This window comes from Leucopleurus acutus (genome assembly GCF_964270905.1).
Source record: "Leucopleurus acutus genome assembly, chromosome: 1".
Taxonomy (NCBI): Eukaryota; Metazoa; Chordata; class Mammalia; order Artiodactyla; family Delphinidae; genus Leucopleurus; species Leucopleurus acutus.
In genome coordinates this window covers 10,564,876-10,587,650 of record NC_139142.1, presented here as the reverse complement: position 1 = coordinate 10,587,650, position 22,775 = coordinate 10,564,876, and the positions used below count along the sequence as shown (strand labels likewise).

Here is a 22,775-nt window from a genome sequence, read left to right as displayed (position 1 = left end):
ATAAGTCTAGTTACCATCTATCACCATTTAAAGCTACTACAGTATTGTTGACTATATTCCCTATTCTGTGTGTTACATCCCCATGACTCATTTTATGTAACTGGAAGTTTGTGCCTCTTAATCCTCTTCACCTATTTTGTCCATCCCTCCATCCCCCTCCTCTCTGGCAGCCACCAGTTTGTTCTCTGTATCTATGAATCTGTTTCTCTTTTGCTTGTTCACTTGTTTTGTTTTTAAGAATCCACATATAGGGGAAATCATAGAGTATTTGTTTTTCTCTGTCTGGCTTACTTTACTTAGCATAATACCCTCTAGGTTTTAGCAAAACTTTTTAAGGAGTTATCTGTACTATCACTGTTCCCAATTTTCTCCCATACTATTCTTTCTAAAAAGTACGCCTCATTCCTATGAGGTTTCCAGAGTTCACCCAAACTTCACTTGTCAAGGTCACCAGTGGCCTCCACTGCTAAATCCAATGGTCAGCTCTTAGATATTATCTTCTGACTCAATAGTTCACAGAGCTGATCACCCCCACATCACTTGGCTTCTGGGATACACATTCTCTTGGTTTTCTGCATATTCAGTGGTCACTCCTTCTCAATCTCTTTTTTCGGTTCCTCCTTAACTCCCTAATGAGGGAGTGCCCCAGGGTCTTTGTCCTTGGTCCTTTTCTCAGGTCTATCTACACTCAGTGTGTTGGTGATCTCATCTACTCTTGTAGTTTTACATACTGTCTGTATACTGAGACAACTCTATTAGGTACCTACTGCTGGAATAATGCCATGTAACAAATAAACATACAGATATCAGCAACATATAACAATAAGCATTTATTCAATTCAAGGGCTGTTGGCTATCTTCAGATCAGCTAATCTAGGCTGGACTGGGTGGCCAGCCTCCTCCTGGGACCCATGAAGCCTGGAAGTATTTTTCTTAGGGTGATGGAAGAGGCACAAGAGAGCAAGCCCCGTTGCACAGGAGCTTGGCAAGCCTTTGGTCATGTTATGCCTGCAAACATTCCATGAGCCAAAGCAAATCACCTGGCTGGAGCCAAAGTCAAGAGGGGAAATACACTCTGCCTCTTTAGTGGGAGGAACTTTTACGTTACATGGCAACGGTCATTGATTCGGAGAGGAGTGAAGAATTGGGGCCTCATCTGCCAAAAACTGCATGGGACATACTCATACTAAACAATTTTCTGTTGTTTATCCCAAATTAAATTTTAACTGGGTGTCCTCTTTTATCTGGCCACCTTAATCTACCTTCAAAATCTACTCCTTCTCACCATCTGCCCTGCTTCCACCCTGGTCTGAGCCATTAACATCTCTCATGCGGATCAACTGCCATAGCCTCCTTCCTAACTGGGCTCCTGCCTTTTACCCGTATTGCCTTCGTATCTGCCCAACGCAGCAGCCACCGTGATCCTTTAAAACACGAGATTATACCATTACTCCGCTTAAAACCCTCCATTGGCTCCCATTTCTTTCATAGTAAAAAGTCAAGTCCTTTAAATTCCTAAAATGCTTTATGTAGTCCTGATTCTCATTAGTTCTCTGACTTCATTTTGCTTGGTTCTCTCCACATTTCTTCTATTCAGCCACAGTGGCCTCCTGCCATTTTTTGAACACTCCTTACATTTTCTTACCTTGGGGCCTTTGCACCGGCTGGTCCCTCAGCCTGAAACTGTCTTCTCCAGATACCTGCCTGGCTCCTTCTCTCATTTCTTTTAATTCTCTGTTCAAACATCAGGTTCCCCATGAGGCCTGGACCACACCCCACCTTTCCACCCCTGCCTGGCATCTTAGAATCACTTTCTCTTCTCTGTTTCTCTTCTATAAAGAATTATTCTTCTAATATATAATAATTTATTTACTTTTATGTATGTTAATTATTGTCTGTCTGTCCCCACTGTTCTCTCAAAGGCAAGAAATTTTCTCTGGTTTGTTCTTTGATTGTATCCCAAGTACCTCGTAGAGTGGTGGCAAATATTTGATGAATGAATGAATCAATATCATGACATTTTCTTCACATCAGTGTAAAAAATTGAATAGAAGAATTTTAAGCTAAGTGTATAGCTCTATTCAAATACTTGTTGTCTTAAACTATATACAAATGGAAGGCTTCATAAAATGATTTAGAACTGAGCAAAAATTGCCTGGCTTAAAGAATCTTGGTACACTAATGATTATTAATAAGTATCTTACAGTTATGACGTTTCTTTAAAATTAAAGATACCAAGGATTTTAATAAGCGTATCGAGACCCTAAAGTCTCAATAATCTGTTAAAGAATTCTTGCCTTTAAACTTTCTTGTTCTACATTATCGGTGGGATTATTATGCCAGAGTAGCAGCAAATGTAAACCAGAAGCAGATAAGGGTAAGAGGTAATTATGCATGTTTTAAACTTGTGGTTTGTGGAGAACACCTAAGAGAAAAGCAATAGCTTAATCACTAAGAAATTTTTAATGAGTAGTTATTTTTATGCTGTGTTTGGAGAGTTTGGGAAACATTGTAACAGTTATACTTCTTTTGTTACCAAGAAAGTATTTATCTGGCAAATGTATCTATTCAGAAAGACCTCTGAGAACCAAAAATAGATGTTCCAAAATCAGTGCTTAAAAGCTTTTCTCCTCAGCCCTCACCTAGGATCTATTTTACTTTTATTTCTGACAGTTTAATAAGTTTAATGATCACCCAATAGTAGAATAGCATCTGCATACTTATATTTTATGTATGTGTGAATATATGGTGACTTGCTCTGTGGCAAGAAAAACAATTGATAACCTGAAAAGGAGGAGACAGATGTCATGAAGCTTAAGAACTTGAAGCCGTTTAGGGTGGACATGTTATAATCATGGAAGCCCATAGTGGTAATTCCAGGCTGCTCATTGAGCTCAATATACAGTGAGTGTTGCTTAAGATGTCAAGGAAGTTTATAAAAAAGTTTTAGGGGTTTGCCATGATAAACCACTAAACTTTTCAAAAAGCTTTAAAGGATAATCTTTACCTAGAATAATGTGGGACAGCTTGTTTCCCATTATTCATAGATGAAAAAGACAATATTATATGCAGAAAATATTTTACCTTAGATGCATTTGTCAACAGCAGAAGCAAATGATACGTCTTTCTTGCTCAACTAATAAAATCGAAAACCTGAGTAATTGGTAAGTAATTATTCCAAGTTAGATACAGTCCCTGCTCTGAAATTACTTATGATTTAGCAAAGGTTGTAGACCGGTAAACAGACAGTTACATTATGGCATGTTCATTTTGGTACAGGTTAGGACAGGGTGTTCTGGAATTGCATAAGAGGGTCACATGATTCAGTTTTTTGTTCGAATCTGGGGGTGGGGGTCCTGGATGCTTTTCTGGAGGAGGAATTGTCTATATAGATTGAGATGTAAATGATGAGTAGGAAATTGCCAGACAAAGGTGGAGTGGTGGAATGATATAGGTGGATCAACTGTAGGTGTCTTTGGCTTTTGTATGAAAAGAAATTCAGTTCCGGAAAGGTGCAAAGATATGTGATATGAGCGCGCTGAGCTCTAGCTTTGTAATTGTGCTGTCGTTAATTTCTGAGAGGCACAGCAACACATGCAGAATATAATGTGGATACAACTCCCATGGAACTTTGAAACCAGTGTGTATGTGATTCCATTAAAGTAGTTAGTAGGGCCAGAAAGTATATAATGATTTGAATGGGAGAATTGGGCAAGAGGGGAAAATATATGAAAAAGGTTCTTGAACTTGCTTTTAATCAATGTCCTGAGTTTTAAATAATATTTCTGTTTGTAGATCCTGCTACTAAAGGACTTTCAACTTTGGAAATGCCACGAGAATCCTCATCTGCCCCTACATTAGAAGCAGGTGTGCCAGAAACAAGTAGCCATTCTTCAATATCAAGTAAGATTTCCTTTGGTGATCATTTCACCTGTACATTGATTTGGAACATTATCTGCTGCATAGTTTTCAATTTTCACACTCTTGGTATTGTTTTTTTCTTCTTTTTTTTCACGTTGTGTTAGCTTCCTAGGTAACACTGTGTTGTATGTTCTCAGAGACCCTGAGACATAGGCCCACTTTTGTCAGCATCTCAAGTGTTTGATAAATCAGTACAGCTACTGATAGGCCAAGAATCCTAATTTGTTAAGGTATAATCACTGGATAATTCAATAAAATAAGTATTATGTATGACTAGCCTAAACATAAAACATGGAACTGGTTTTGGGACAAGTGAAAAACATTGTCTGTGACAGAATTTTACATGAAACACCTTTGTTTAATTTGAATCACCTCCATCACTGACAAAATTTTTATCTAAGTTATCATCAAATAAATGTATCAGATATATCATGATCCCAAAGTTATTATTGAATATAGCACTTTTGGATCGGAAAATTAAAATGGCATGAAGTATTACTGGATCTACTGGAGGCAACTATTCAGTATGTTGAAACTACCTTGTTTGTTGGGTCCTATATTTTGCCCATGAAGAGCTTGAGTTCCACTGAGGTGAAAATAAGGGTGTCCACCTGGCTCAATGGAGTCAATTAAAAGACTTTAGCATGGGAAATTCTCCGTAGGAATCAGAGATACAAACAGTGGTGCAACTTCTGCAAACCCTTGTCATCTGTGCTGGTGTATTTTGTGTTCCATGTGGCCACTGCCTCAAGGGCTAGTGCATTTTCCTTTGACAGTCTTTTGAAATAAAGATGATCCTGAAAACCAGATAAAGATCTTAACTTAAATGCTGGACTGGTAGTATGGAACAACATTGTCATCTTCATCATTCATTTATTCATGCTTTCATTCATTCAGCAACTATTCATTAAGTGTCTGCTGAGTGCCAGGCACTGTGCTTGGTACTGGTGATCACAGGTGAATAAATAAGACACCCCTTGTTCTCCAGGCATTTACAGACATAATAGTCATAATTGCTACCAATTATTTGACGCCATGTTCCAGGCACTGTGCTAAGTGGTTGCTCTCTTAACACACTGCTATCTTATTAAATCCTCGCGTCAGCACTGCATGGCAGATATTATTGACCCAGTTTTAATAGACTAAGAAACAGGTTCAGAGAGGCTAAGTGACTTGCCTAAAGTCATACGGCTATTAAGTGATAGAGACAGGAATTGATGCTAGGTCTGTTTGATTTTTCAAGCCCATGGTGTTTTTTAGTATACCACACTGCCTTAGAATAATTCAAATTCAGTTATAATAGAGATTACAGAAATTCTAAGAAAGCATTTTCAAGTAACAGTTATTTGCCCTTTTGGCAGCAAAGAAGAACGCCTCGTTCTGAATCTAATTGTTCTTCTTTTATCACAAAAAATCTGTTTTATAACATGAAAAAATGCCCATTTTTAAGTCCATATACTAAAATCATGAAAGTGTATCTTCTCCTCCTAATTTGCATGAGTCATCTGAAAAAAGTGAATTATAGTTAGAATTCCAAGTTGGATATAATTTGAGATGGGATGACTTAAGTCAGTTTGACTTCAGTGCTAGTTACATGTATCATAAAATAAGTGTATCAGTGAATCATGATCCTGAAGTCATGATTGAATCTAGCCCGTTTGGATTCAGCACAGTGCATCATTAAATTTCCACCTTCCTCCTCCTCTCCATTTAAAGCATGTATTGGATAGCTCTTGGTGGTGTGTTCTTAGAGACATAATGCCAGGTGCTTTACACACTGAGCTAAACATTAAGGGACTTTACTCTCAGGGAATTCTTCTTTCTTTAAAAAAATACTGAGGACTGGAGAAATTAATCAATCACTAGAGGTTTCTAACCCTTCTTTGATTTTGTCCTATAGATGGGGCTAATTTTTAAATTTGTCGATCTTCCAAAAGACTTCTGCTTTTGAATTTTACTTGAAATTTGTTAAATTTTCTAAAAGATTTCTGCCTTTGGATTTTACCTGGAGCTGCACTTTCAAGTGAACCATGAAATTGCAAAATTTACCAATCAACCACAAGAATCAGATTTTTCATTAGTTTGCATAGTCATTTCCAAGAATTCAGTTAACATGGACTCCAAGACACAAGAATTCTCATCACACCCCTCTTTTCTGCTCAGTTTATCAGCTGATTATTTTGTAGCTAAACATGCCATGACCACCATGAATCAAACAGCATGCTAATTACATTAAAAATAATGTCATAATTGATTTCGCATCACACCAAGTTGCTGCCCTGGTACCATGATTGTGAAACCTGTGTATAACACATAAGGCTTTCTAGGGCCATAAAGACATCTCGGTTTCTACCATCCCCTTCTAGACCATGTATTTCAGAGCTTCATTTTCTGAAATTGTCCTTATAAGAGAGTGAATAACCACGAGTTCTCAAATATCCAGTTGTTTGGGATCGTGTATAAAAGGCCTCTTAGCGATGCTCTTCCTTTCTCACTGGGCTGGTGGCAGAGATTGGTGGGACCACTTGAGGAGGGATAGGAGGGTAGGAGACAGGTTGCTTTCTCGCTCAGCAGTCTGTTGTCAGAAGTGCTTTTCACTGTTTTTCCGGTTTGGAGATGCTTATGTACGTGACTTATCAATCATGGGATATTTGTCAATGCCTAATTGCAAGATAAAAATGTTACCACTATATTTTTTAAAAACAGAGATGTGTACTAGAATATACTTGTGGAATGTTATTCAATTCACATTTTTCCAACAGTAGGCAGAGGCTCATACAGAGATTGAAAACAGCATTGACTTTGGAGTCAACATGTTTTGGTTTTACGACCACCTCATTTGCTGGTTGGTTCCAAGGAACATAATTTCATTTGCTTCAATTTCTCCCTAAAAATTGGGGTTGATACGTGTCATCCTACTCCAAAATATGCATGTACATACACAAACACACGCACATGCACGGGGGCCTCAGAGGGATATAATGGAAACTGAAACTATGCATGTATGCACAGCTCCATTAAAGAAAGTTAAACTATAAATTCAAAGTAGTAGTATCTGTCTTGAATCCTTTTGGGAACAAGGCAGAGTATATAAATTAAAAAGTAAATGAAAATATCATATTGTTGTAACTGGGGTAAATATTTACAGGCTACAGATAAGTGCTCATAGGCACTGTTTCTTTCTTTATCGAGTGAAGACAGGCACCAGAAATAGCATAGTGCCTTAGTTTTTCATCTGGACAGGAGCATACAACTCACTAAACAATGATGAATAGCCAATGAAGGTTCAATTAAGATTCTGTGTGGATGTGTAGAGCCTTTGTGTGCTGTGCATATTTATTCCCCCTAGTAATTATCTCCTAATTTCCTCCATATAGCTCAGTATAGGCAGATGAAAAGGGGATCCCTGGGAGCTCTGACAATGAGCCAGTTAATGAAGCGACAGCTGGAACATCAGTCTAGCGCCCCCCATAACATCAGCAACTGGGACACTGGTGGGTCAAGCTTTTTCTTCTTGTTTTACCTCTCAGATTAGCGAATGCCACTTTCTCTGTGTCCCCTCTGCTTCCTTGTGAAGGAATAGATTTTTTCTCATATTCTGTGGTTCAAACAATTTTTTTAACCTAAGGTAATTAATAAGTCTATTTAAACTTTCCAAGTATTCTAGAGCCACCGGTTCTTCCATCTCGGCTGGTCCAACTCTTTTTTTTTGTTTGTTTGTTTGTTTTCCTCTAAGACCCAGATACCAGATGTTAAGCTATCTCTTTGGGGGTTAAATGATATAAATGCATAAAGGAGGGAATGGAACTATGATTTCATGATGCAAATTAGAAAACAAAACAAAACACCAGATTATCAATATTCTCTGTTTTATAAACTCTGAATTATCAAAAATGAGGGACTATTGATAGTAATAATAACAGTAATAACAAATGTCAGCTTAGTGACGTCATGATCTGCCGGTAGGTTTGGGAATATGAGCTCTGTGTTTTAGTCAGCAGGGTCACCAGGTTGCAGCCGCACACCCTCATGCTCATACGATGGAACTGCCTCTAACCTCAATTTTAAAGTAAGAATTGACCGCCATGACATGTCTATTTTAAACATGATCACTCTGCATTTTCTAAACTTTGTTACCACGTTCTGCACATGTACTACTTTCTCAAGCCAGTAGTACTGCTGCAATTCTGCTCTTTTGAGTGCCTGCCTTTTCTTTTTTTCTTTTTTAATTAAATGGGTCATTTGATTACAAGATTATATATGTGAAAACTTTTTGCAAGACGCATGCACTTTGAAAATGTCAGGGTTTACTACTGTGATATGCTCTGGGGGCCAACACTTGGATAGGACTATTTTTGTATCGTGGTTAGTATACTTTCTGGCTACAGTTATATGAAATTATTTTAATAGCTTTCTTTATGACCAGGAATTACAGTGTCCACAAAACCAGAATATTGAGATACTGTTAATTTTTCACAACCATAATATTTACGTATATTTCGTCTTATTTTCCCCACTGTTCTTCAAGAAAAAAAAGAGAGCTAGTCTAGATAACTAAATCCTACACACCATACCCAATCCTATATTTAACAGATAATTTCAACTCTCCTGGCCTTTATTAAGGTCCTTAACATTTTAAAGGTTTAGTGTTTTGTCTTCTTTTTAGTGATAAGTGGTAGTGAATAATGAAATGGCCAAAAGCCAATGGGCAAGGGAGACAAGGAGAAAGACATTGAATAACCAGCCTTGAGAGTTTACTGGGTTTGGGTGAAGCTTTTCTGTTCACACCAAAGAGGACTTTGTTCCTCTCTTTACTGAGCTCGTGCTATGTAAAACTGAGAATGGAAGCTGCTGTTAGGTTCATTCTCTGATAATTAAATGCCCATCTTTCGTTAGGTTGACCTGAAGATTATTTTACCATGCTGCTGTTCTCTGTAGCAAGCTCAGCCTAAGCTCTCCATCTTAGATTCTGACTACAATTACAGCTTAGTTTGATTGACTCTGTAGAGTTATAAAAAGGCAAATAGATCTCAATTTCTAATCCAAATTTTAATCTAAAAAAAAAACTACATGATGCCAAATAACCCATTTAACTGAATTTTTCACTTTTCAACTAAACCTCAGCCTTGTTCATGTCACTCTGGTTTATCATCTAATACTTAACCATTTACATGCTGTCTGAATTTCTTTCATCTGAGTTTTCCTGGGCTTGTTTTCCATCCTCCAAGTTGGTTTGCTAGTCACCAAGTCCTCCTAGAGCTTCATCTCAATATTCTTTTTTTTTTATTAGTGTCATAAAAATTCTCCCCAAATCCAAGACCAGAGAGAGTTGATGAGTGTGGAGTTTTTTGTTACGTGGCATGTCACTTTATACCACATACGTTGATTCAGTGACTTGCTAGTCTCCAAAAGAACAAATCTGGTCATGCAGACACACTGAGAAAGGCAGCCTAAAGCATGGGTCACGATCGACTCACCTCAGCATGCGCCTGCTCGCTCAGAGGATACCTGCCTCTTCTCCCCCCATGCGTATCTGATGGCTTGCTCCTTTGCCTCATCTTTCACATGAAAAAAATGTTCCTGAAGCACTACTCCTCCATGTGCCCCTGTCCCCTTATTCCCGTTCTGCAGCCCTCAGTCAAATGCCTGTCATTTCCTTGCTACCAGTTCCACATGTTTTCTGTACGATCTATCTGGTCATTGCCACAAATGATCACTTACGTATTTATTGATTTGCATAAAACATGTCTTTCATGGCTGTGACATTAGCCTTTCATTTCCTTCATTTCATATCAAGAGATTTGCGATTTGAGCTTTTGTGGGGGAGGGATTAGAGAATCTGGACTTTTAGGGATGGTTTTAGATACTCTCCTGCTTTCAGCTGCATCTCATACACCTGAATGGCAGGTTTGTAGTGAAACCCCAAGCAACCCTACCCTAAAATCTAGGATGTTTCCTGTAAATGTTAATAATCAACAGTAACAATCACCACAATATGGCCCCAAGAGATTATTGGTTAAATTCTTTGTATTGTGAATTGTGCGCAATTGACCGCAATGAAGACTGAAATGTTCTATTTATCCACAGAACAGATACAGCCTGGGAAACGCCAGTGTAATGTGCCAATGTGCCTAAACCCTGACCTGGAGGGACAGCCACTGAGAATGAGAGGTGAGCTGAGTCGCAGAATCTCAGACCGAAAGGGTGAAAGAAACCATATATGTCAATCATCTAGTCACCCAGCAGGTGCTGAAATCTCTTCTTCAGCAGCTCCATGAAGTGTATCCAACCTTTGCTCAAACGCTTCCAGGACCTGGGAATGTTCCACATCTCATCTTTGAACATGACTGACAAAAATTTCTTCCTTATAGTGAATTTTTAACCTTTGGGGCCACACAAAGCAAGTCTAGACTCTCTCACGTAATTTTTAGATATTTGAAGAAAGCCACCAGTTGCTTGTTTCCTCAGGCTTTTCTAAACCACACATCCCTGGTCATTTGGTATTCCTCCTAATATGTATCAGTTTTCCATATCATCCTGTATCTCCTTCTCTGAACATGGCCCAGCTTATCTGTGTTTCTTCTAGATTATTGAGATCATAGATGAATAGCTTCTTTTCAGCTATCCGGAACTGAACAAAATATACACTTGACTTTATGATGATCATAGGAGCAGAGAATAAATCTATGCTAAGATAATCAGAATATGTATTTTTTAAATTCATCTTATGTCTAGTTAATCATTACTTTTGTTCTTTTTTTTTTTTTAATTTAGAAGGCAGGTTAACCTATTACTTGTGACAACCAAAAAGCAAAAATGAATTATGACCACATCTCTTAGCTAGTCCCATAAATCAAGCAAACCTATTATCCTGGACCATATCACTTCTGATTTTCCTTAGGAATGAGGAGACAGTTATCTCCAGCTTTGGCTAACATTTATTTGGCATTGAGTAGCAGTTTTATCTCCTGTATCCGATGAGATGAGACTCTTCTCATTTATGGGCTTAGGAAAAGCTTTTATGAGCAGAAGTCAGGGTGGTTGAACAAACTCTGGTGCTTGTCCGTGATCTAGTGACTCGATCAGTAGAAGCAAAAGTGGCATGAGGTAATGGGAACAAAGAAAGTCTCTTTCATGGTAAACTGAAGAGTCCATTGATATAACTAGGGGACTGATGTGTGCATTTACGCTTTGAGACAAACCAGCACCTGTATACTTTCTCCAAGACTCTCTAAGAAGCTTTTGTCAAAATCTCCAGCTATGGGCTTCCCTGGTGGCGCAGTGGTTGGGAGTCCGCCTGCCGATGCAGGGGACACGGATTCATGCCCCGGTCCGGGAAGATCCCACATGCCGCGGAGTGGCTAGGCCCGTGAGCCATGGCCACTGAGCCTGCGTGTCCGGAGCCTGTGCTCCGCGACGGGAGAGGCCACAGCAGTGAGAGACCCGCGTACCTCAAAAAACAAACAAACAAAAAATTCTCCAGCTATGAAGTTGGGCTTTGGAGGAGGTCCCCTCTTTATTCAAGTTTCTAAGAATGTTCTGTTTCTGTTCCTAATTCCATATACAGTGCACTTTGGGTATTCAGTAGGGGAACCAGTAGGGGTGGCACCAGAAGTGTTGCCCTAGATAATGGGAGATAATGGGACTGCCCTTCATACTGCAGACTTAGTTGTGACTCAGCTATAGCACAAGGTGGCTGAGGTCAATGGCTTCCTTTTTGCATTGCCCACCTTCTCCTTGTATATTACTCTTTGCTCCCTTATCATAAGCAGTATTTAGAAATCCATTGATTCAGCTAATGTTGCCATAAGGTGGCCAATGTCTCATAACTTAACCTATCTGCTTTTATAAATGACTGTCATAAATATTGCCTTGTACATTCTGTGTTGTGTGGAAAAACAAATTCATGATGCTGTTGTCAAAAATATCTGTTCCTTGGGCTTCCCTGGTGGCGCAGTGGTTGAGAATCTGCCTGCTAATGCAGGGGACACGGGTTCGAGCCCTGGTCTGGGAGGATCCCACATGCCGCGGAGCAACTAGGCCCATGAGCCACAACTACTGAGCCTGCGTGTCTGGAGCCTGTGCTCCGCAACAAGAGAGGCTGCGATAGTGAGAGGCCCGCGCACCGCGATGAAGAGTGGCCCCCGCTTGCTGCAACTAGAGAAAGCTCTCGCACAGAAACGAAGATCCAACACAGCAAAAATAAATAAATTAATTAATAAACTCCTACCCCCAACATCTTCTTTAAAAAAAAAAAAAATCTGTTCCTCGGCATTTGTATTAGGTAAGGATTGGCTTGAAACCACCCAAATGACTTGGATTCCCACTCTTCTTGACTTGAATTGTGATTTCTATGTATGCAATAGTAATTAGCAAGCATCTTCTGAAAGCCTTGACTCAGAGTTGTTGGTTTTTTAAAAAATCAGTTGCTTATGTTTCTAGTAAGACTGTATATATATCACCACGTATCTTGTGGGCTGAGTTTCCACTTTTAGCACAGGCATTGTGGCATCTGGCAGATGTGGTGTGTCAATGTTCAAGAAATGTGGAGTACTGGAGTTGAACTTTCTATGTTTTGGTTTCTTGAAGCAACTTCATGCAGTTTACCTTACTGTTTTAATAATCAATCATATCTTCTTTTATCTTGGCCCAGTTCTTGCCTTTTCTATTATTAATCAATTTATACTTTTTCTTGTAATAAATATGTTGCTTCCTTTCAAAGCATCATCTTTATGAAACAGCTGGAGATCTTTGTTAATGATATAATTGGAAAGAGTATTATCTCAGAGGTAGCTGATAAATATAGTAGCAAAATTTGGATTCCCATTTGGGATCCTCAGAAGTGACATCAAGATATTTTCAGATAATTTCCTTTGCTGTTTGGGTCTGAAGGTCTCCTTATAAACAGATTTTGTAGCCTTTGATCAGACAAGGGAGTCTGTATAGTATGGAAGCATCAAAGGCTTTGATACCATTTTTTTCTCCCTCACATTGAAATACTTTGCCCACTTGGTGAGGTTTCTAAAATTTTTTATGTTGATTCCTTTAGAAATCAATTCTCTGAATCATTATCTTTCTCCTATTTAAGGAAAGACCAGACAGTTTTGTTTTGTTTTTCAGCACCAAGTTAGCAGTTCCTTAATGAAAAACAGATTCTTTAACGACCATTGGGTTTTTCTGGCTTCTTTCCTGTTTGAAGAACTCAGAGTCTCAGTTAGTACTTTGTAGAACATGGTATTATTCTGAGTTGTCACTTTGGTATTCTTCTTGGAGTGCCTTATTTCCATAGTTCCTGGAGAATCTGTCTAGCGCTGGTGGTTTTCTTAATGGAGAACAGTCTCCTGGATCTCCAGATTTACTCATCACTAGAGCACTAGATTCCTGCCTCAGATTTCTCTGAAGGCAGCAAAACCCAAAGTACTAAACTCTGTGATATCGATTGGCTGAAGTCACCAGATGGTTCATTCAAAAACACTTCATATTTCATTCATAAAGATTTCAGTTTGAAAAATGAAGTCTTTTGCTTTGGGGCTTATATTAATTTACAAAGTAGAAAACTTTCCTGATATTTCTTAGCTCAAACTTCTCCCCTTGCTTAGGTGTGTAGAGATCTAGGATCTGGTTCACTTTCCAAATTAGCAACATTTTAGTGTTGGCATGCATTTGTGATTTTATGTAATATTGTATGAGCAGCTTCCATTTATACCTAGCAATTAAGGGTTGTAACTCATTTAAGGATACCCTTGAATAGATCCCACACACACACTTTTTTTCCTCTCTGTTTTAGTACCCTGTTGGCACACCTGAACTCTTTCTGATTTTTTTTCAGAGTCAAGAAGCAAAATGAACCATAGGAGTCTAGCTCTTAAAATGATATGAACCCAAACAAATCAGTCTTTCTTGAATTCATTTCACTCTTGACGGTTTTTCACAATGGAATTGGGCTGTCCCTGTTACATCCCTGTGAATGCAATCTTTGGAGGATTTATAAGAGGAGAATAGGGCTTTTCCTGGCCCCCAGACACACATATTTATTCACCAGCTGTTTCTTTTCTGCTTACCCAGGTGCCACGAAATCCAGCCTGCTGTCAGCACCCAGCATTGTGAGTATGTTTGTACCAGCACCCGAAGAATTCACAGACGAGCAGCCGACGGTGATGACAGACAAGTAAGCTCACAGTTATTTTCTTCACTGTTTACAGAATTTGAGAAGTTGCTCACCATGGTTGTGAGAAAATATCAGAGGAGGCATGCTATGCTTTTAAGTCATAATTTGTTCTTCAAATGGCTGTAGCCGTAAGTGTTGGTAAGCGTTTGTTACTTTAGAAATGCAGTATTGTATGGGCAGCTTTCATCTATGCCAAGGCATTTTTCTTTTTTAATTTGGATGAATGCAAGTAATGTCCACTTACTGATTATTCCTAGCAATAATTTCACACAAATGAAATCTCTCATCCAGAAGCTTCAAATTGTTAAGAGTGGGACTAAGTTTGAGATATGATCCAGCTGGTAGAATTCATTCTCTGAATCTCAGATTGGTTACGTTGCCTCTCTGTTTGTCAGCCTTCAGTCCCCCCAGATTTCTTATGGGATAAAGTCCAAATGCTTTAGCTGATCGTAAAAGGCCCTTTAGGTTGTGAAGGTATGGACTTAACCACTCCTCACCAGGAACTCCTTCCCTAGCCCCCTTACCTTCTCCAGAGCATGCCTGATGTGTTCTCTCCTCTGTGATCTCATAGGTGCCCTTCACTCTGTACTTCCTCTGCCTGGCGAACTCCTATTCATGCATCAAGACCCAGCCTGAGGCCAAGTTTCCCTGATTTCACAAGGCAGAATGCATCATGCCATTCTCCAAGTTTCCATAGTATTTGATACATCTCTCTATTCTACCACTTATCACGCTATATTTTAATCGTTAGGTGTTTATACACACATGTTCTGTAATAGATTGTGAGTTCCTTAGGGACTAGTACCCTTTCTTCTGTACTTTATACTCTGAGCTCCCTATACATTTCCTGGCACATAAATGCTGTTCAGTGAATATGATAAAGAATAAGACTTGTACAATTTCAAATTTGGAGAGATCCCTTGGGCCGGGGAGGCTTCCTGGTAAAGGTGACCCACGTGAGAAATTGAGTAGGCTTGTGATAAAAGGAGAGGAAGGTGAGGTGGAAGGGGCTGGTATGAGGATCCATGCAGCTGGCCACAGCTGGCCGTCATTACTGAAGAAGTGAAAGGCCTGTCTTGAACAGCTCCTTACCATGTCCACATGGGGAGCACCTAGTTGCTTGTGGAGGGCTCTTCTTAGCTCTTTCTTTGGTATAATTTTCTCGTTTTGTGTCCTCCTCCAAGTCTCAATATTTCCTCGTTGTCTTCCCGGTTGCCTTTGTGTGTACTCCATTTATCTTCGTTTTTAGTTACAAGTGTGAATCCTGTATTTTTTTAAAAAGTCAGTTTGTAAGGAGTGATATATATGTATATCAGGAAGTTTTCAGATGGAAAGGTCACAGTAGCTATTTTAGCGCTGCCTCCCTTGCTTTTCCTTTCACCGTATAAATCTGTTCAGCGGCCACTGAGAAAAAGAGCTCCGCTTTGGTTGAGATGACGTCAGTTGAACCCACATTAGATACTACAAAGAGCAATAAGCTGGAAGTTCCTTAAGAGCAGGGACCATTGTGTTTTTACAGACTGCACTCTCAGTAGGCATGGTGAGTTCATAAACTGATCTGAGTGACGGGTAGAGAAGAGACTTGATCCAGACTCCCTAGGCTTTCTACAGGGTTCTATTGACTAGACTATTCTGTCTCTCACCCACAAATAGGATTTTTAAATTTTTATTTATTTTTGTTTTATTTCTTTTTTCAATAGATCTTTATGGAGTATAATTGCTTCATAATGCTGTGTTAGTTTCTGCTGTACACCAAAGTGAATCAGCCATGTGCACACACATGTCCCCATATCCCCTCCCTCTTGAGCCTCCCTCCCACCCTCCCTATCCCACCTCTCTAGGTCATCGCAAAGCACCGAGCCGATCTCCCTGTGCTATGCTGCTGCTTCCCACTAGCTATCTATTTTACATTCGGTAGTGTATATATGTCGATGCTACTGTCACTTCTCCCCAGCTTCCCCCTCCCTGCCCCCGTGTCCTCAAGTACATTCTCTATGTCTACGTCTTTATTAATAGGATGTTTTTAAATCTGAAAGATTGGGAAGGCTTCCATTTTTGTCTAGACATTTTTCACTTTTAATTTCAACAAATGAAAAAAGATCTAGTTAGTGACTATCCCCAGCAATAATTTCACATGCAGAAAATCCTTCAACCAGAAGCTTCAAACTATTAGTCCAATTGGCGCTCATTGTAAAAGGCAGCACTAATTCGTGTAAAGGCCAGATACTAATGAGTTGAAAGACCATTTTCAGTGATCTGCGGAACCTTCCTGATCTCTGGTGTGTGTGCTATTTCTGTGTCTAAGGTGATGGTGGTGCTGGAGTTTTCTATTTATTGTTAGAATGGGACCGCTGACCTCCTTTTGGGGACTTTTCCAAGACTCACCAAAAATGGCTGCATGTACTTACACCTTGAAACCACTGTCGGCTTTCACGGAAAGCATTCCTCTGTTTTCTTTGCAGATGCCATGACTGTGGGGCCATTCTTGAAGAGTATGATGAGGAAACCCTTGGGCTGGCCATTGTGGTCCTCTCCACATTCATTCACTTAAGCCCAGACTTGGCAGCCCCGTTGTTGCTGGATATCATGCAGTCTGTGGGAAGGTGAATGTCAGCTTCTGTTTTGTTTGGTAGGAAGGAGCCTTACTCAATCTGTATCCTTAGATAAAAACTGCCAATTCAAAAGTGAAACATTTTGTAACCTTACAGATGCTTGATATTTGTGGGATCAACTCAGACTAATTTCACAAACTGAATGTACCAAACTTTTGGTTGAATTCTACAGCCATGTAGGGTCATGAGTCACAACATCAGAGTGGAGCTAGAGGAAATTGCACTAAGAAAACCCTACTGTTTGTTGTTCTCTATTAAATACTGTGTGAGCCAGTGTATGTTACAGTGCTCAGAACTGTGCATAATTCACACTAAACACTTTGTAACTTTTAGATGTTATTATTATCTTTCTTTACCTGTTTTTTAAAAAATATTTATTTATTTATTTGGTTGTAGCAGGTCTTTGTTGCTGCAGGCAGCCTCCTTAGTTGTGGCATGCAATCTCTTAGTTGTGGCATGCATGTGGGATCTAGTTCCCCTACCAGGGATCAAACCCAGGCTCCCTGCTTTGGGAGTGTGGAGTCCTAACTACGGTGCCACCAGGGAAGTCCCTCACTTTACCTGTTTTAAGATGGTTTCTCTAGGCACTTGTAATCAGGGTGGCTCACTTAATTATGCAACTTGCGGCATTGTCACGTGAAGGGATAAATGGAAGTGTAGTAGTTTTATACTTCTGACTCAGAAAAAGGAAAGATGCACTCATTTTGGGAACAGAGCCTTCAGCCTGACTGATTAAAACTTAGCTGCTTTGAGAATTTTCATGTTAAGAAAATTCCATTTAGTAGATAGGACATTAGAAGAAAAGTGATGTACTTCATAGATATAAGTTCAAATTCAGTAACAAATTGTAGTCCTAGCATACACAACGTATAGGAGAGGACTGAGTTAACTCCCCATGAATGTGTTAAGTTTCCAATCTGTGCTAGCACAGAGCTAGGTGCTTTAGGTTGCAGGCATTACACCTAGCTCTTGCCCTCAAGTGCTTTATGGCTTAGTTGTTGAAGAGGACAGTGATGTGTGGAATAACTGAGTAGCCATAAAAGATGGGACATGATTAAGAGCTGTATTCATGAGCGATATGTGTGGTGAGTGCTATGGGAGTTCAGGATAGAAATGATTTCTTAGGGAAGGTCTCTATAGAGGAGGTTGGAGAAAAAACCTGGATTCTGCAAATTCCTGGTATTTGATGGAGGAAAGAGAATGAATCTTGATGGAGCTAAAATTTAATCTTTTTAATGAAAAAAATGATGATTTCAAGTTAAAGACAAACAGGGAAGCATTAAAAACCCCTCAAGCCCAGAAGTATGTGACTCCCTTATCCGCCTTCCCCAGATTTTTCTGTAGTATCCTTATGTGTGTGTATCCTTAGGAGTATGCAGTCAGACTTGGTATAACTATTCCACCTCTAATACTTAGAAATAGCCAATGTGTAAAGTAAGTGTTGAACACAGGGAGATAGAGAGATAAGAAAAGATGAATTAAGCCCTTGATTTTAACCTAATCATAATAAATGTGGAATAAATATTATACCAGCTATCAGCAATACTTGTGAAATTGAAAGTTTTTTATTAATTCAAAGTCTCGATTCCTACTATCAGTACTTTTCAGTTTTAGAACAGACAGAATTATTGTTCTGGTCTGTTACCATCTCCTTGAAATAGCTGATCTAAGTTGTAATAGATACATAGAGGCATTTTTATTTTGTTTTAACATAAGGGAGAATAAACCATGTTCAAGCATTGCCAATTCTTAGGATGGAAACAAACAAGTTTTGAAGAAAAGCAAAGGAAAAACAATAGAGATAACATTTTTACATACTTACATATAAAAATCATTAAATCTGTACCTCCTTTGGGCAGACTAGCAAGAGACAGGGAGAGCATTAAAGCAAGCTACCCAATTCTTAGCAACCGAACCTACCAAGAAGGCAGATTCAGTAGTCACCTGATTCAGGCTTTCCTTGCATACCTCAATTCCAGGTGAGGCAGTGTGGATTTACGAACACTTAAGTTTATTCTAATCCCACAGGAACTATTTCCAGCATGTTCTAAGAGTGTGTAAGTTCAGCACATCCCTTTCATTTATCACCCAAGCCTTTCCATATGATTTCATATTTTGCTCTCTACTTAGATCTCTTAAAATTTACCCACCCCTTTTTCTAGATGCAGCCTTCAAGATCACATTGGCTGCACCCTTAATTACTGTTTATTTCATTTGCCAATGCTTATCTATTCATTGTAGTGTCATTAGTATGACAGAGACCATAACCAAAGAAACTGGGAATCATGTCTGGTGTTACTGGTGCTGGACCCTCTATTCCTGTCCAAATGCATTCTTGACTCAATTCACTGTTGTGGTCTTAAGTAAATAAATTTTTAGCATTCTCCTTGTTTGTTTCCTCAATATCTCACTGATCAAGACATGTTTTTCTAAACCCACAAATTTATTACATTCGTTTTCTTTCTGTACATCTAGAATATTTCCATGCATATAGAACCATATAATTATATTTTTCAAAAATTACATGTTATATATTGATTACTTAACCTAATACATTTCTCTTTTCAATATGTCATTTCAACCCAACGATTAGCTGACAAATACCCGTTACCTATTTTGCTATCTTACAGAGGCTTTTACAGTTTGTGGTTTGTTTGCAGTGAGGTTTCAGAGGTTGTATACAAAGAAATGAATTTTGAGTTAATATGGGGATGGACTGGGTCAAATACTGTTCTGTTATCTGTCTAACCCGGCTGCAAAGGACATGTTTGTAGATTGACTGGGTGCTATTCAACTAACTCAACTGTATGCATCTCCATGGAAATACGTGATGCAGAAAGCAGATTTCAGAAACTAGATTAAATTGAACCCTGGAGATTGACCCCTGAGTGGATCCTCTGTCCCTGGTCAAGGGAATTGTCAATGGTTTTACATGTCCCCCATCTAAATGGGAGCTGCAATGCGGCATACAGTACTCATGCATTTCATCATGAAACCCTAAGATACTCCTGTGACTCTGTTTACTTTATTTCCTAGATTGGCATCCAGCACAACTTTTTCTAATCAAGCAGAAAGGTAAGGTCCTAAAATGAGCTCAAATCTCACTTTCTTTTTGTCCCCTGTGCATGTTCATCCATTTCTAAAACACTAGAGTGTTTACCACGGGAGGAATATGGTTAGGTTCAGTTGCAGCTCCAGAGAGCACGTGTTCATTTTCTCTTCACACCTTCATTTATTCAATCCTGCATTCACTCATTTCAGTCAACAAATACTTTTTTTTAAAAAATAAATTTATTTATTTATTTGGCTGCGTTGGGTCTTCGTTGCTGTGCTCGGGTTTTCTCTAGTTGCGGTGCGCGGGCTTCTCATTGCGGTGGCTTCTCTTGTTGCAGAGCACGGGTTCTAGGCACACAGGCTTCAGTAGTTGTGGCACGCGGGCTCAGTAGTTGTGGCTCACGGGCTCTAGAGCACACGCTCAGTAGTTGCAGCCCACGGGCTTAGTTGCTCCATGGCATGTGGTTCCGGACCAGGCCTTGAACCCATGTCCCCTGCATTGGCAGGCGGATTCTTAACCACTGGGCCACCAGGGAAGCTCTGATGAGAAGTTTTTAACTTAGATGAAGTCTAATGTTTTAAAATTTTAAAACAACTTATGACTATTCCTTCTTATTGTTTATCTAAGGAACCTTTGCCTATCCTTAAGTCAAGAATATATTTTCCAATGTCTCCCAATAGAAGTTTTATGGTTTTAGCATTTATATTTAGCATTTACATGATCCATCTCAAATTAATTTTTATGTATGGTGTGAGGTAGGGGCTGAAGTTCCATTTTATCCATGTGAATACCTTAGTTATTTCAGCACCATTAAAAAAAAAAAAAGACTTTCCCTTTCCCCATTGGATCCGTTTGGTGTCTGTTAAAATCAGATAACCGTATTAGGTTCAGTCTATTTCTAGGCTCTCTGTCCTGTCTCACTGATCTATATGTTGATCCTTGTGCTGGCGCTGCGCTGTCTCGACTACTGTAGCCGTATAGTAGGTCTTGAAGTCATTGTGAGTTCTCCAACTTTGGTCATCCTTTAAAAGAAGGTTGATTTGGATATTCTAGATTCCTTACATTGCCATATAAATTGTAGAAAAAGCTTCTCAATCTGCGGGGGAAAGCCTCCTAGGATTGTATTCAGACTCTAAGTCAGTTTGGGGATAAATGATATCATAAAAATATTGAGTCTTTCAATTAATAAACATGGTGTCTATTGTCATTTCATTTGGTCTTTGTTTCTCTCAGCAATGTTTTATGGCTTTCATTGAGATCTTGCATAGCTTTTGTTAAATTTATTCCCAGGAATTTTGGGTTTTTAATGCCAATGTAAATGAAATTTAAAACATTTTGGTTTTCTAACTTTTTGCTGCTGATATACAGATATAGAATTTTTGTCTTAATATTGTAATGTAATAAACTAAATTCACTTATTAGTTGTAGTAGCTGTCTTTTAGATTCCTTAGAATGTAAAGGCAATTGTATGTAGAAAGTCATATCGTCTGTAAATAGTGACAGTTTCAACTCTTTCTGATTTTTATGCCTTTTATTTTTTTGTTACTCTCTTGCATTGGCTAGGGCCTCCAGTGTAAAAGTAAAGATGTGAATAAGTACTCTTGCCTTGTTCCTGCTCTTACAAGACAATCATTTAATATCTCGCCATTAATTATGTTTGCTATAGGTTTTCATAGATGCCCTTTACCAGACTGAGGATAGTTCCTTCTATTTCTAGTTTGCTGAGAGTTTTTTTTATCATGAATGCATGTTGAATTTTATCAAATGCACTTTCTGTTATCTATTGAAATAACTATGGTTTTTACCCTTTATTCTTTAAGATACTGAATTACATTGATTGGGTTTTGAATATTAAGTGATTCTTACATTCCTGGGATAAACTCTATTTGGTCACATCCTTTTTATCTACAGTTGGAGTCAATGTCCATGAGGACTATTGGTCTGTCCTTTTTCTTTTCATTTTGTTCCTTCTTGGTTTTTGTTTTGTTTTATTTGTAATGCTTTATCTGATTTTAGTTTTCGGGCCTCATAAAATACACTGGGAAGGGTTCCCTCCTTTTCTAATTTTTGAAAGAGTTTGTGAGAGTTTGGTGTCATTTCTTCCTGAAGAACATTTTTGACCTATAAGTTTGAGCCAGCATATCAGGGTAGACAAGGCAGAAAGAAACAATTAGACAAGACGGATTTTTTACTAGTTATCCAGCTGGGCTCTTTGATTTCCTCCTTCTTCTTTTCAGCAACTCAGCTACAATCACCTCTGGGAACGTCCTTTCTGATACTTTGGTCTAAGGGGAAAGGCCAAATAATCATCTCTTGGCTCCCCGTTTTGACATGCAGTCGGTAGTGCAGAGGGTAAAGGCGAAAACTGCACATATCAAAGTCCTAACCTTTTTACAAGTAGCAGCTCAGATGCCCCAAGAAAACTTCCCAGATCTTCCAGCAGGAATGAACATCTCCCTCCTGCATTTTCCCTCAGAGGGGCTGTCTCTCTTAGCCAACGCCACTTTCTGAGAGGATCTTGCTGATAATCCCCATCCTGGATTCTAGTCCTGACTCTGCCATTCTCTGGATTTGTAGCCTTTGTAGGTCACCTTTTCTCTCTGACTGGGAGCCCTCATCTGTACAGTGGGGTGGCTGGAATTAGTCTGAGACCAACTCTGACATTACCTGGTTCCCTCTTTCTAAAAACGTATCGTTAACAGGGATTCCATGTGACTAGAATATTTCATCTTGCTAATGAAAATGACAGTGGGATATTCCATAAGAGGACTGATGTGTATGTGAATAAATAAGTAAATAAATACCTGAACTCATGCTGGTTGCTCCAAGATTCCTTGTGTTTTCTCTCCCTGGTCAACGCCAGCATGATGCTCCCCGGCAATGCAGCGGGGGTGGCCAAGCAGTTCCTGCGCTGTATCTCCCATCAGCTGGCTCCCAATGGCATCTTCCCGCAGCTGTTCCAGAGCAGTATCAAAGGTAATTCATCCATGGGGAATCCAGACGCCACAGACGTGGCTAG

At 39.2% G+C, this 22,775-nt stretch overlaps 1 protein-coding gene across 4 annotated transcripts in view; it reads left to right on the top strand.

Moving 5' to 3' along the window:
* The window catches only part of UNC79 (unc-79 homolog, NALCN channel complex subunit), a gene marked incomplete at both ends in the record, with an annotated part of 201,032 nt that overhangs the window by 130,037 nt on the left and 48,220 nt on the right, over positions 1-22,775 (top strand). For 3 of the 4 annotated variants that reach the window (XM_082852778.1, XM_082852777.1, XM_082852779.1), the window contains 7 exons: positions 3,796-3,903; positions 7,299-7,415; positions 10,009-10,092; positions 13,987-14,089; positions 16,552-16,692; positions 19,738-19,776; positions 22,620-22,732. In XM_082852778.1, coding sequence (XP_082708904.1) covers positions 3,796-3,903; positions 7,299-7,415; positions 10,009-10,092; positions 13,987-14,089; positions 16,552-16,692; positions 19,738-19,776; positions 22,620-22,732 — 705 coding nt within the window. The remainder of the gene's footprint in view (positions 1-3,795; positions 3,904-7,298; positions 7,416-10,008; positions 10,093-13,986; positions 14,090-16,551; positions 16,693-19,737; positions 19,777-22,619; positions 22,733-22,775) is intronic. The other variant, XM_082852780.1, reaches the window with a different exon arrangement.